At 38.8% G+C, this 15,868-nt stretch overlaps 1 protein-coding gene across 7 annotated transcripts in view; it reads left to right on the forward strand.

The window, feature by feature from the left end:
- MITF (melanocyte inducing transcription factor) overlaps nt 1–15,868 on the forward strand; it is a 178,578-nt gene that overhangs the window by 151,403 nt on the left and 11,307 nt on the right. For all 7 annotated transcript variants that reach the window (XM_020791050.3, XM_020791049.3, XM_020791052.3 and 4 more), the window contains 4 exons: nt 2,427–2,654; nt 8,155–8,241; nt 10,387–10,482; nt 14,497–14,614. In XM_020791050.3, coding sequence (XP_020646709.2) covers nt 2,427–2,654; nt 8,155–8,241; nt 10,387–10,482; nt 14,497–14,614 — 529 coding nt within the window. The remainder of the gene's footprint in view (nt 1–2,426; nt 2,655–8,154; nt 8,242–10,386; nt 10,483–14,496; nt 14,615–15,868) is intronic.

A 15,868-nucleotide genomic window follows, 5' to 3' on the forward strand; every position in this document is an offset into this window, starting at 1 on the left:
AGGTTGGGAATTTGATTCCCCACTGGGCTTCTTGCAAGAAGAGCCAGCCTATGTGGCTTTGCAAAAATGGCACAGTCCCAGGTCACTCCCAGAAGAAGGAAGTAGTAAATGACTTCTGTGCAGTCTTTACCTAGAAACCCCCAAAAATGGTCATCATAAGTCAGAACTGGTTTGACAGCACATTATTATGGTGGGGGTTATGATGGTGATGTAACTTGTACCAATATGCTGCTTCGACAATTCTATGGGTCTAAGCAGCCAGAACACTTCTTGTTCTGGAGGGGCATAGCATTACTTTGGATAAAACATAGAGACTCAACCGGTACTACTGTACGGTATTGGGACAATTCTGCATTCCCTAGTAGTGGCGTGCTTGGCAAACAAACTTGCCTGCTGTTTTTCTTGCAGTGTCGTCTTCAGAGTGGACATAAAACAAGTAATCTTATTCCTGAAGAAAAACACTGTTGTCTGCTAGTATGACTGGAACGAAAGCTGAATAGTGAATTGGCCTTAAGCAAACCATCAATCTGACTTTGATAACCCATCACTTTAAAAGGACCTTTTATGTTTATGAAAAACGCATGACGTCAAAGCCATGGGAAAAAAAAACACAAAAAATTTTAGGCTAAACTTACATAGCATCCCCTCCTTTAAAAAAAAAAGCCTTCTCTGTGAACAGTTTGTTTCTCTGCCCTCTACTTGCATAACTAATTAGTTTAGGTTATTATAAGCCTGAGCTGTTATATCCAAGTTGCTTGTGCCATTTTGAGGATAACATGTTCATGGCGAATAAATGAGGATAGCAGAAGAATAAAAGGAATTCTGCCAAACTTGTCGCCTAGTTTTGCTAGGTATATATAAATGACATGCTGGAAATGCTTGAGTATAATCATTACCAGGTAAGTTATCACATATTCTTTTTTAAAAAAATATGTGTTAGGCGATGATACTGCCCTCCTTAGATGACAATACTGCTACCTACTTTTCGGTGGATCTAAAGGTAGAACTTACATGCATTATTGGATTACTGCAATATTACATATAACAGTAAAGGGCATATACTAGATTTTATTTTTCCCTATCAGCGTCTATAAATACAGCTGGAGGAATTGTTTAAGTATAATGTGGTTGTGAATGCAATGAGTTTTATGTTATTATCCAGTTGAATGCCAACATAAGCTGTTGGATCAGAGGAAGCCCACTCAAAATGATGAAATATGTTGCAGTTAAATATGAGTATATGCTTAAACATCGCCAGTACGATTATATGAGTTGTGAAATTGCTCTTTTCATTTTTATATTACAATGATCAACAGATATAAGGGTGAAAAATTTGAATATTTCTTTCCTTCTCAACATCTCTTCTTGTCTTAAATACGAACTATATGAATATTCATGAATATTTTGCTAAGTGCATGAATAACCAAGAGAATTTTAGGGGTAAAATATATAATACAGAGTTTCATCATTTATCAATAATAACAATAAGATCTCTAGTAGCTCACACCATCAGAGCTACAAAAACATTGGCAATATTTGCAACAGCATACGTACTGAGCCAATATTTAACAGATACTTCAGTTTTTGGTTAAAACCTGTATCTGTTATTCACCTGTCAGTGTTTATATAATTTTGATTGACTGTGCTGGGTGTTTTTTAAATAAGAATAAGAATAAGCTCTCAAGTCAATTCCGCTTTACGGCAACGCTTTTCAGGATTTTTTTTGCCCTTCTACTCCTGGAGTCACCCTGGGGTTATGCTGCTTGCCCAAACCCACACAGGTTGGCTTTTCTCCTGGAAGGCCAGGTGGAGAACCAAATTCCCTTTGACTCTGCAGCTACACACCTGACTCGCTGAACTATTCAGCCAGCTTTACTGTTACTTTATTTTAATATACTACTGACAATTGTTGTGGGTTTTTCGGGCTCATTGGCCTTGTTCTGAAGGTTGTTCTTCCTAATATTTCACCAGTCTCTGCGGCCGGCATCTTCAGAGGACAGCACTATGCTGTCCTCTGAAGATGCCAGACACAGAGACTAGTGAAACGTTAGGAAGAACAACCTGCAGAACACAGCCAAAGAGAGCCCGAAAAACCCACAACAACCATTAGATCCCGGCCGTGAAAGCCTTCGAGAATATACTGCTGACAATTTGGAATTATTAGTGTGGAGGATTTAGGCAATCGTTTGTGACCAAACCCGTGTCTGTATTTTATATTAGAAGTGGTGTATTCACAGGTTTGTTTACGTGGACCAGTTTTTCACATCTGAACCTCCAAATAAACTCTATTTACATGATGTTTTAATTTTGCTTTTGCAAATGAGTAGAAGATGAGTTAATCAGTATCCACAAAACTCAGTGTCTACAGAAGCATTTAATACAAAATCATTAATAAGATGTTCCTGCTCTTCCTTATGTCTTTTCAGGTGCAAACCCACCTGGAAAACCCTACCAAGTACCACATCCAACAAGCTCAACGGCAACAAGTCAAGCAGTACCTCTCCACTACGTTAGGAAACAAGCACACCAGCCAGGCACTAAGCTTGCCATGCCCAAACCAGCCAGGTGATCATGTTATGCCACCTGGCACAGGAAGTAGCGCACCCAACAGCCCAATGGCCATGCTTACTCTCAACTCCAACTGTGAAAAAGAGGTATGGGCAAACTTCTTGTGATGTGTTCTTTTAGAGATGACTGTTTTCCCTGCCCCATTGTGTCAATTCCTCCAGCTTACAAACACTAATCAGCCCAGATCCTTATATATTTTTTCTCCAACAGTTGTTTATACCACTATCATTCAAGGAAAATAAGGAAGCATTTCAAAAACGAAGAGCAGAACAAGCACATTTTAATTTATCTGGTCTAAAAGTTTGCACTTTTTAAAACAAAAAGTCTAAACCATGCCCAATCCTTCATTTAGTGTTATTTAGAATCTTTGTGTGTGCATGTATGTGATTGAAGATGTAATCAACCTTTTCAGATATAATTGCCATTTTTCTTTCTTTTTGAAACTTTCTGAGATAATATTATTGTGACTCAGCATGAACTGAGATGGCACGTGTGCCTTACCAGGACATTTGTACAGAGCACAATATGGCTCCATGTAGTCACACTCTATTCTCCTGCTGCTGTTTTCCAGAGGTGCGGTAGCTTCCTTATGTGGTCGAACACCCAGTAACTAGCAGTCAGCAGCCACAGAAGTTCCATATCACAACGGGCAACTTTTTTTTTAATATTTTATTTTATTTATCTAAGAATAGGGTAGGGAATACAAAAGGTAAAAGGGAGTGGAATGAAAAGGAAAGGGTGAGGGGGATAGGAGAACACAAAAATATCCAATCAAATCATATTACAATAACAAATCCACTTTCAGCTTTTTTTCTTTCTTTCTTTCTTTTCTTTTCTTTTTTTTGGTAATTTGGTTGCCCTCCAGCTATCCACTTACAGTACAGCTTTATTTTAGTTTAAATCTATGTTACTCCAACACTGTCTGAAAACCATAGCCATTTGTATAATAATTCTCGTCCTTTAATTGGGCATTTATTCATCACATCTGAAAAAATATCAATTTCTGTCTCATCCCATACTTTCTCAATAGGCTCCTCTTATTTCAGTGACTCTGCTTTTTTCCAATTTTTGAAAGAGGAGAATGAATCCAGAACAACAATCCAATTTTCAGTATCACATTTTCTGACTGTAGTAATTGAATAAATCACTGGATAGCTCTTTACCCCATCTATGTTGCTTGATATCTTACTCAATAAGGGCTATTCTGGAGTTGATAACAGTTTCACTTAACTGTTGTTTAGCATCTGATGACCTCTCTTTCATCTGATTTTCTATCTGATTAAAATGTTCATTTATTTGCTGAAATCCTCCTGTTATTATCTTCAGCATATTAATCTGCCATTCCTTGTCTATTTTTTGTGCCATTATTCCCAAATTTTGAGCCATTTCGATCCTTCCAATGAGTAGGGTTTATGTAAATAATACTATATCCTTCACAAACCAAACCCACAGTCAAAACTTCTTTATCCATTAATAACTTTTATCCACAAATCTGTTTAACTTCTTTCCAAAGTGATCAAAGCCAGTGACAAATACTGTGTCCTATAGTAGCAAATTCTATATGTTAATAATATGATGCAAAGTATTCTTATTTATTAATTTATTAATAATTCTTAAACCACCTTTCAGTCTTCTAGATAGCAGGGCAAAGTACAAATGTAGTAGAAATAGAACAGAAAACATTTTATATGGTTTTTATACCCTTAACTTTCACAGAACACTGCCCGTCCTCAGAATCTACTGGGATAAAGGGTGATATATAACTAAATCAATTGTTTAATAAGGTGAAGTTCATTTTCTGTCTTGTTTGTCCTGTCTAGTGATCATTTCATTCTGAGTGGCCTTTAATATATTATGAAAACGGTTTTCTGACCATTTTGTCTAGGTGATTCATAATTTTACAAATCTTTTTCACACACACCCTTTTTATTGAATAAACTCTTCTTCTAAATATAAGCATTATTTGTGTCACTGTGGAATTTACCATTTTCTGGTCTCAAAATTTAGGTCTGAAGTATCTTATTGTAGATAGTGCATTCTCCTGACATGTAAAAATTCAGAGTTCGGGAGAATTAGAGAAAGGAGGATTGGTATCAAAATGTCTTTTTATTTGGGTCCATGGTGAAGCTGCATGTGGAATATGGTCTGGTCACCCTATTTCAGACAGGCCGCAGCAGAGTATGAATGTGAAGAATACTCCCAACGTTTCTAGTCCTCCCTGATTTCAACTATCTTTTTTATTTACAATATTTTTTTTTTAGCCGCACTATTACCAGTGGCTTCTTGACACAGCCTTGTCAGAAGCCTAACCTCGCACCTAGAATAAGACAAAGAACTGTGCTAAGGTGTTCAGTCATCCTGTTTTGCTTTGGTTTATGGCTTAATTTTGCATACATGGATGCACACAGGCTCATTCACACACACACACACACATGTACTTGTACTTGCACATGTGAGGAATATTTCAAAAGTGCAATAAAATCTGAGGCAGTCTTCACACAGGAAGTGAATCATTGTGCGGTTCAGCCGAGAACTTAGAACCCTAGAATAGAGTGATAGAAAAAACTAACCGAAGTGATGAACGGGCTGGATAAACTTTTCTTTATATAAAAAAGCTAAAGCACTGGTGTATTCCTTTTAATTTGGATGGAGAAAATGACTACGTGGAGGGGAGGACATGACTGAGATAAATAAAATAGTATCAAAGATTCTTGATACTTTTTAATTTATTCTGCACAAGATTTCATGTACTGCGGTTCATTTCATCAGATGTGTGTGAGGGAACTGGCTTGTGTTGCATGAATAAAGTGTGCCACGTAACACTTGGTGCCCTTCAGTGTATCAAGGGACTCTTTGTTGTAGCATTCCACTAGTGGTAGCACAAACGAACGCCTAATATAAGTAAGTTTTCATGGTTTATGTGAAATAATTGATTGTACCAGTGAATTTAACAACCAGATCTGACACTAGCTTAGGGATGAAAATTGTGACTCAATGAACTCTAGAATCGTCCTGTTAGCCCAGACCCCCCACTGGTAACTACTTTGGGAAATTTTCAGCTGCCAGATAATGTCAGTAGGCTTTGAAAGGGGATTGGGTACACCTATGGCTGAGAAATCTGCTGGTCACAAATAATTGTTACCTGTGAACCTGACTTAATAGGTATGTGACCTGACCTGTGACTGACTGACTGACTGACTGACTGGCTTACTTACTTACTTACTTACTTACTTACTTACTTACTTACTTACTTACTTACTTACTTACTTACTTACTTACTTACTTACTTACTTATTTTTACCCTGCCTTTCTCCTTAAAAGGACCCAAGGCAACTTACATAATTAAAACAACATTATTTAAATACCAAAAACAATAAGTATACAAATATTTTAAAAGACTTAAACAAGTATTATATTAAAAACTGTCAATAAAATCACTACTAAAAAGACATTTAAAAACAATAGAATACAATAAAATGTGAACCAATTGGTTGGCCACTGTTGGAGAAAAATATGCTGATCTAAAAGGACATCGGCAAGTTTCTTTTTATGTTAACAAAGTCATGGCTTTGAAAGCAGTGGAGTTTATGTATAGACATATGTGACAGGTAATTGTGAACTGCCATATACACACCGTTTATATAGCTGCTGGCTGTAATTGTTGAACTATTCAAACCAGTCTATTGCTGCTAAATTTCTGTACTGCTCTGTTGTTCAAATATTGCCCTCCTGCCTTGCCCTGTGCTGACATTACTTTGTGAAACTGAAAATTACTTACTCCATTTACATGACTAAAACAATATCCATCTGTGAAATTCCTGTGTAAGAGTCTCCCAGAGTAGACTTTGGTCTAGATGGGGTGGGTGGGTAATAAATTTAATAAATAAATAAATAATCAAAAGATGTAGGAGAAGGTCAGCAGCAATAGACCCGACCAGATAGGTGGGATATAAATAAAATAAAATTAAATAATAATAATAATAATAATAATAATAATAATAATAATAATAATAATAATAATAATAATAATAATAATAATAATAATAATAATAATAATAATAATAATAATAATAATAATAATAATAGAGCTTCAAAGAAAGCACCTAGTGGACCACTGAGACAGTCTTCAATGGACGTAACGTCACCTGGACCCCATAGGTTTATGCAAGTTTCTCAGTTCATAAGCAGCTGGGACTGTAATGCATTTGACACATAGAGGAAAGAAATGCTTGTCATGTGCTTCTTGTGGGCAAAATCATTGGTGCCTTTAGAAACAAATCTACCCCTTGAGGTATGGATATGCGCTGCTTTGGCCTGAAACTGTACGTGAACTTATTTCTCCTCTGACCCTATTCTTATCAAAGTCCTTTCTTCCAAAGGAGTATAATATAATGTAATGTAATGTAATGGCAGAAAGGTGGCCTATAAATAAGACAAATAAATTTAATATTTAGTATATAATTAATATGATTATTTACCATTTGGTTTTATATATTATATTTATCTTTTACTTTTCTTCAAATGAATTTCAGAAAATAGTTCTCCATTTCTCTCCTCTCAACCAAATCTGTTAAATAGGCTGAAAAGGCTGAAAGAAAAGTATTGGGTCAAGGTCATTCAAAGGACAGTATCCTGTTGCATTACCCACTCATTAGAATCCTATCACATCCTGTAGAGTGTAATTTCTCTGTTAGTGGAGTATTCCAGAACCACTAATGATACCTGTCTCATAGTTGCACAAGCTCGAAATCATCTCATTGGAAGCAACTGGGCTTATGTGTAACGAGGGGAGGAGTGAATAGCTTTTTTCACAAATGGTGCCAAGTCATGCGACTGGGGCGTGACAGTGAATGCAAGCATTGACATCTTAACTAGCACCATGCACTGGAATACATTAGTAAAAGGACTCTGACCACTGCATTAATGCTAGCTTAATATATTCTCAAAGGCTTTCACAGCCAGGATCCGATGGTGGTTGTGGGTTTTCCAGGCTGATTGGCCATGTTCTTGAGGTTTTTCTTCCTAACATTTCACCAATCTCTCTGGCTGACATCTTCAGAGGACAGGAATCAGAACTGTGTTCTGTTATTCAACTATCCAACAAACTGAAACAGAGCACAGACAGAGTTCTGACTCCTGTCCTCTGAAGATGCCGGCCACAGAGACTGGCGAAGCATTAGGAAGAAGAAAAACCTTAAGAACACAGCCAAACAGCCCGGAAAACCCACAACACCCAACTAGCTTAATAGCTTATACGTACTTATGTTTTTATTGTTTGTGTCTATATCTGATCACCTTGGTGTTTGTTTGTGGGGGTAGGGTAATGATTTGCCTTGCACTTTATTTGTGATACTCTCTATTACTGGGAAAAGTTTGCTAGCAGTTCAACTTCCTAAATCCTCGAGCCAGCAAGGCTACTTCCAGTACTGTCTGGGAGATTGTGGAAGTTGTAACCCAAAAAGGAGCTTTTCCCAGCTTCATATTGGTTCATTCCAGGGGACAGCCATAATTGTAAAGGACCAGCCCAGGATTTGCTTTGCTGTGTTTATCTCTCTCTCTCTCTCTCTCTCTCTTTCATACTCACAGGGCTTTTATAAGTTTGAAGAGCAAAACAACAGGGCAGAGAGTGAATGCCAGACTCTGAATACACATTCCCGAGCATCCTGCATGCAGGTACAGAATGACAAAGGAAAAGAAGAAAATTCATTTTTCCAGTGTTTCCCTGTGGCTACAAAGAACAGAGGAATACTCTCAGGCCCATTTCAGACAGTAATTTGTTTAAGGTGTACAACTAAAAATGTAAAATGTGATATTTGAAATCAAGCAAGCCAGTCCAATCATAGAACTGGCTGAAAATTGCTCATGGACATATTTGAAATTTTTTCTATTAGTGGTTAAACATCACTGTCTGAGATGTTCCTCTTTTAAGTTCATTTTTCAGTGTTGCAATTGTTGAGGGATTGTACAATGCAGAACCTTTTTAGAATGGTGTACTTCTTAGTGGTGTACTCCTGCTGGATACTTTGGAGTTGAAAACACAAGGGAATATACATAAAAGATCTGCTGTATGTGTACATTGACGCTGTTTTTCAGAAGTGAAACCTCTCCTGGGTAGGGTAATCAGATATTGACAAAGGTTGCAGTTTTTGTACACTTATTCAGGGGTAAATTGCATTGAACACAATGGGGTTTAATTCTGAGTAATCATATACTGAATTGCACTGGTACGATGATTAAACTGCACTACTGCAGTCAAGTCTCTGCTTGCTACCTGAGTTTGATCCTAATGGATTCAGGTAGCTGGCTCAAGGCTGACTCAGCCTTCCAACCTTCCCAGGTTGGTAAAATGAGTACCCAATTCTCTGGGGACAAAGTGTTGTTTGCATAGTTATGCTGTAAAACACTCATAACATAAGAAGAGCCCTGCTGGATCAGGCCAAGGGCCCATCTAGTCCAGATTTCTGTATCTCACAGTGGCCCCACCAATTGCCTCTGGGAGCACACAAAACAACTAAGCACCTGTCTCCTCTGCATCTGGCATTTTGGAGTACCTTCCTTTTAAGCCTGGAGATAATACATCTCCATCAAGACTACTAACATGCAATAGACTTCTCCTCCAGGAATCTGTCCAATCTCCTTTTAAAGGCATCTAGGCCAGATGTCATCACCGCATCCTGTGGCAAGGAGTTCTACAGACTAACAACACGCTGGGTCAAGAAATATTTTCTTTGGTCTGTTCTCACTCTCCCAATACTCAATTTGAGTGGATGTCCCTCAGTGTAGAGTGGTATATAAGTCAAAACAACAATAACAACACTGTCAATTGGCCAAAAGCTCTGTGAACAGGTTTGTGTTCTTCCCGAAAGGAATGTTTGGATTATAACCCTGATAGTTAAAATATTTTTATTTTGTGCCAAATTCAAATTTATCATCAAAATTGTCTCATCAAAATTTTTCTTTTCCCAATATATACATGGGATAGCCATAGAAGCCACTAGGTTTCTTGGGCTGTTGGGGGCATTGTTACGTTAACCTCGATAATTTCCCCCTAACTAACCTTGCAAATGGTGGTCTTGAGAAATCTATGGAGAATTTATGTGATTCCTCCACCCTGGGATTCCTAATCCCTGTGTTTTTGGGCTGCGAAGCTGTGGCAGTTAAACACTATACACCTGTTGGCATCTATGGTGATAATGTGTACACAAGTCACTGAAAATCAAATAGCATCTGATCATACCCCCGTCATGCAATGTGAGCAGTTACAGAACCTGAGGCATATAACCATTTGGGGGGTGTTCCCTACAGCACACATCTTGTTTCGTTCTAGGAATGGATATGATAGAACTGAGGTACAATAGAGTTTCTGTATATGCCTGGCTTTTTGTTCCCAAAGCCCGAGGAAAGAACATGGTGTTCCTCACTTTGGCATCAAGTAGGGCTGTAATGAACTTCCCATTGCAAGAGGCCCCTACCTCCCCACAGGGGACAGTCTGTTTGCTTTTGAGAATGAATATGTATGTGGTTTTCCTGTCCTCATGTCTTCTTCCAGATTGTTCAGCATTTGCAAAAACTTCTTCTCTGGCTGGCCTGAAACGCCAAGAATCTTGCCACCAGCTATGGCCGTACTGGTTGGTGGATTCTGTATATTTATTCCCCCAAAGTCTTTCAAGTAATTAGGTAATTCCTGAAACCACTAATTAGAAATAGCCAGCTAGCTGGGACATTTTGTTGTTAGGTGTTTCCTTCCGGTGTTTGCGTTGTTCAGAAACATACTTTAATCCAATCATGTTCCTGATGCATTTCATATTTATGTTACAGATGGATGATGTAATTGATGACATAATCAGTTTGGAATCAAGTTATAATGAAGAAATGTTTGGTCTAATGGATCCGGCTCTACAAATGGCAAATACGGTACTTGGATGTATAGCTTTTTGCTGCTTTCTGTATCTGTCTTTCAGAAGTTAATCTCCTTACAAATGACAGTAGAGGATTTTCAAAACATTCTAGCATACCGTATTTTTCTGTGTATAATCCAAAATTAAGAAATCTAAGTGGGGCTTAACAAGTGTAGGGGGAAAGGGATCAAGGTGTTGCAGGATCACTTTGATCCCTGCTTTCTCCTCCACTTGTTTTTATTCTGTCCTCAGCTTACTTCCGTGTATAAGACGACCTTCAATTTTTAGTCTAAAGATTTTAGACAAAAGTATAGTCTTATACATGTAAAAATACGGTATATAGCTTGCTACCCTCTCTATTTGTAATGTCCTTCTACTGTTACTGGTAGTTGCAACAAATGACTCCATGTTTATTGCAAGTTGACTGTTTGCATATTTATTTAACAGGACTTGAGTATTTTCTTTCCCACAAGACCTCCTTTATTGAGAGATCTATTTTGCTTGTCTGGAACCGTTTCCTTTCTGAAATCCACAGCCTTGTTTCCTACTGTTACTAGGCCAGGTCTATTAGTACTGTCTCTGGGAGAAAAGATGGTTAGGTTACCTAACAGATTGCATTTCCTAACAATTTCAGGTCTAATATAATGATAACGCTTGAGGCAGCTGCAAGCTATACTTTCCCCTATGCTTTGTTGCAAAAGGGTTATTAAACCACAGGGTAGGCACTCAAATTTCAGGGATTTTGGGATCTCTCTGCAAGCTTCCTGTTTACTGTGGAAAAAAGCCCAAAATGTAGTAAGTTTGTGTAGCATGACTCCCGTACAGTGCCAGATCTTAGTTTAAGTTTATCCAATTGAAACACACAAATGATCCTAAATGTTAAATCCATTGGCATCAGAAAGCATTTAGTGGTTGGTTGGTTGGTTTAATTTGTTTTACTCCACCTTTCTCCTTAAAAAGGACCCAAGGTGGCTTATATGATTAAAAAGATAATATTTAAAAGCAAAAACAATAAGTTTACTAATAATATTAAAAAGAATTAAAGAACTGTTATATTAAAAGGAGTAAATAAAATAAATACTAAAACCTAAGGTAAATTTGGAAGAACAATGTCATCTCCTGGACTCAAACTTCTTTACATTCTTCCTCTTATCGTTTGCAGTAGCAAGATATGAGGGCTTGTAAACTGACTGTAAGCAAAACTGCAACAGAAGAATTAACTTGCTTGCAGGCTATAAATAGATCTACAGAGAGAACAAAGCTTCTGTTGTTCAAAGGATTAGTCTCTGTTTGCAACATTGGCAGTTGTGTTCAGTTGTGATTCACGAATCTGTCAAGAATGTTAAAGTGTCATTTATGTGAGGGGCATTAAGTTTGATGCTGTAAATTTCCAAACTAGCATTTCTAATTCAGGATCACAAGTGGGATGTGTTTCATCTGCATTACACAGAGCTTCAAAATTGATTTCTTTATTGCTCTCAGTGTTTAAAGCTAAAATACTGATTGCATTCTCGGATTTTGTTTTATTAGCGAAGCATTCAGATCTTCTTACCAAAGATTATCATGCTAATATTATGTAATCTCTAATTCTCTGAAAATCAGTACTCTCTGAAATAGTGTTTTTGTTTTCACTTCAGTATTTTCAGAAATAGTGTTTTGAAAATACTAATATTGCAACATATTCTTCTCTTTTCCATCTCTGTCTTCAGAACAACATTTAGAAGTTCAACCACATTTCAATTACTGTACTCATATAATTAATCATAAACAAGATTTTAAAGTATGACATCCCCCATTTTCAGTCCTTGTGAATATGCCTACGTGTGGGTTTTCGTGGACTTGCATGTGTAGAAATAGATTTTTTCATGAAAGTTCACACTGAAATAAAATCTGTTGGTCTTTGAAAGTACCACATAATATTGCCTTTCCCTCCAACTCCCTCCCCCATACTTTGCTCTTGCCAACACACTGAGACAGAGAAATATGGAAATAATATTTTCTAACTTAAATAAAATACATAGTAAAAACAATTGTTGTTGTTGTTGTTTAGTCGTTTAGTTGTGTCCGACTCTTTGTGACCCCATGGACCAGAGCATGCCAGGCCCTCCTGTCTTCCACTGCCTCCCGGAGTTGGGTCATGTACTAAAATTCATGTTGGTAGCAGTAAAAGCAATGTTGCATGTTTAAAAAACAGAAATTATTAACACATACTATTAAAGTTTTATAAAAGTAAGCAACACTCAACCTAAGAATAAAAAATTTAGCACAAATAATCTACAAAAAATGTTTGGGGCTAAAATCCAGTCTCAGTCCTATCTATAATAGACCTACTGAAATGAATTCACTGGATCAGCTCTAGGTAGTAGTGACATTATTTGTGCCTCAACACCAAAAAATATGAAGGAAAATAAATATTCTGAATATTAGAATTCTGTAGTCTTGATGAAAATGTCTCACTTCAGCCATCACATCTCAGAAGGCACGACTACTTGAAACAAGACCTCAAAAGATGATGCTAGTGTATAAGTAGGTGTGAGCGTTTGGCTTTAGGCTCCTCTTTCAGTTCAAAGAAATAAGTAAACTTTTGTTGCTTCAGAACAGGTGAAAGATTTATTGGTGCATTTAACAATAAACAATTGTCTGTGACATGATTATGAGTCTTTTCTCATTTTGCCAATGGGTCCAGAAGGGGTCTCCAATCTTCTAAGAGGAACGGGTTGCCATAACTATTGTTCCATGGTCCCAGTAAATCAGCAGAGACCCAGTCTTTCACGGCCTGCCCCGTCAAACCTTCCAGAAAGGGCATGGTCTCATCTTCCTGATTGCCATTCCACAGGGTTCATCGCTCAGGCTCTCGATCCTCCCAGGGTCCTCCCTGTAGTTCTTTTTCCTCATATCTCTTATTCTCCAGTCTAGCCTTTCTCTCCTTTCTCTCTCTACTCTTTCCTTCTCTTCTCTCAACCTCCTCCTCCACTCTCTCCTTGGCTTCTCCCCAATAAGAGGGTCTAGGGGGAATCTCTCTTCTTCTTCTGTAATCCTCCTCTTCTTTAGGCACTCTCAGCCTCCCTCATAATCCTGTCCAGGGATCCTCCATCCACATCCATTCCCAGCCTGGCGGGAACTGACTCTCCTTCCTTTCTACCTCCCCTGTTCCTGCCTCAGACTCCACCCTCTCCTTCCTCTCTTTTCCCGCCTTTTCCTCCTGGTCCTCTCTCATTGTCACACCCTGCAAGTTCTCAGTCAACTCTTCTTTTTCTGTCCCTTGCTGAGCTTCTGCCACAGGTTCTGGTCCTGGCTGGGGACTCTCCTCCTTATTCTTGTTGTGGGGGAGGGACGGCTCCCCACTGAGTGGGGCATCCCTCTCGCCTTCTGTCGCACAGTAGGCTCATACAAGAGAACACATTCATTAAAATATTCTGGTCTCAAGAGTGTATATAGCAAGACTGGGCAACATGCGCACCACCCACCTCACAACCCACTAGGGCTATTTTAATGCTCCACAAGGCCACTCAAGAGGCACCTATTTAAAAATCAAATTTGATGCTGTTAAAAAAGAGCTCTGTGTTTGCTATTAGAGGCTTTCGGGAGCAGGGGATTTGTTTTGGGAGTCTGTGAGGGGTCCCCAAAAGTTCCTATGTGCAACAAAATAAGTTTGCACTTCCTATTTTCTCTTCTTTTCTTTCAAAAAATGACTGAAACAGCCGTTTTCAGTCCTGAGGTGGTCCACAGCTTAATGATGTGGCTTGTTGCCTAAAAAAAACAAAAACTTTAATTAGGACCCAAAAACCAACTGGAAGTTTTAAAATTGCTTTCTGAACAACCCACGCCTCTTATAATCCTCTTGGCTGCCTTCTGGACCAGTTGCAGCTTCTGCGCCCTCTCCATGTAATCAGACTTCATAGAACTGAATTTCTATGACCCCGGTGCGCAAGGGTACCAAATGTTCGTGGTTTATTGATTTGGCCTTTTGCATCAAGGGGTTTTGCTTGGAATATAGGAAATAATTTATATCCTCTGTTATTTTTTCCAGTTACCTGTCTCTGGCAATCTGGTAGATCTTTATGGCAACCAAGGCATGCCTCCCCCAGGACTCAACATCAGCAACTCCTGCCCTGCAAACCTTCCTAACATTAAAAGGGAACTCACAGGTAAATGACAGTAGTATTTAAAGAGCACTGTTTTCCAGTAGATTTCCTAATAATTTGGTGGTTTTAAACCTCAGTTTTGGATTCTAGGACCCTTACATTTTGTCTTGCTGGCTAGTGCTTCAGAAATCAGATCATTTAGAGCAAGGGTCCCCAACCCCCGATCTGCGGCCCCCGCATGCACTCCCCACGCACGCACAGATGCACGCACAGCCCACCCACCCGCATACATGGGTGCTCCGCCACCCACACGTGCACACCCATCCTCACATGCATGCGAGCGCACCCACCCACCTGCAAGCATGTCCCGCCCACCCATACATGTGCGAGTGTCCGACCCGCAAGTGTGCCCCGCCCATCCACGCATGCGTACAAGTGCACCCTGCCCACCCACGAGAATGCCCCTCCCACCCACACATGTGCAAGCATGCACCCCGCCCACCTGCAAGTACACCCAGCCACTGCCAGATCTGTCTCCACGGCTCAGTCCTGCCAAGGCCATGGCCCAGTACTGGACAGACACCCCCCTGTGCATAGACCCCGACCCCCAACTGGTCTGCAGTTTGGAAAACGTTGGTGACCACTTATTTAGAGGATCCAAAACTGTGAACTACTAAAATGAAATTTAGGAACAAAAAAGGCCGTTCTATATTGGGCCAAAATTCCATCGAACTCAGCGTCCTATAGTTCTGATAGGTACAATATAGTTCCCATGGCATTAGCCATGACCTTTATTATTGTTGTGTTCATTAAAGTCACTTTCAACTATTGGTGAACTTGTGAATTAATGAACTTCAAAAATTCCTATCATTAAAAATTCAACTTGGGTTTTTCAAACTAAAGGCCATGCTTCCTTTTTATTGAGTTAATCTACTTTATGTTAATCTTCTGTTTTCTCACTATCCTCCACTTTCCCTAGCATTACTAGTGCATTTCATTTGTTCATGATGTGTCAAAAACGGAATACCTTCATTTTAGAAGTTTTTCCTTCTAGTGAGAGTTCAGGATAGATTTGATCTAAAACACACTTACTGTACTTGTCTTTCTGGTGGTTCATGATATCTATAAAGCTCTCCTCCAGCACCACATTTTGAATGAATCAATTTTCCCCCTGTCAGCTTTTTTCATTGTCCAGCTTTCACATCACTGTATAGTGATTGGGAATACAATATTGTGGATAATCCTGATCCTTACACTTAAAGAGCATTTCTGGTTTTTACCTAGCAACCCTTCCCATTTTCAGTGTTCTGATTTCTT

Source organism: Pogona vitticeps, chromosome 2, assembly GCF_051106095.1.
Source record: "Pogona vitticeps strain Pit_001003342236 chromosome 2, PviZW2.1, whole genome shotgun sequence".
Classification (NCBI taxonomy): Eukaryota; Metazoa; Chordata; class Lepidosauria; order Squamata; family Agamidae; genus Pogona; species Pogona vitticeps.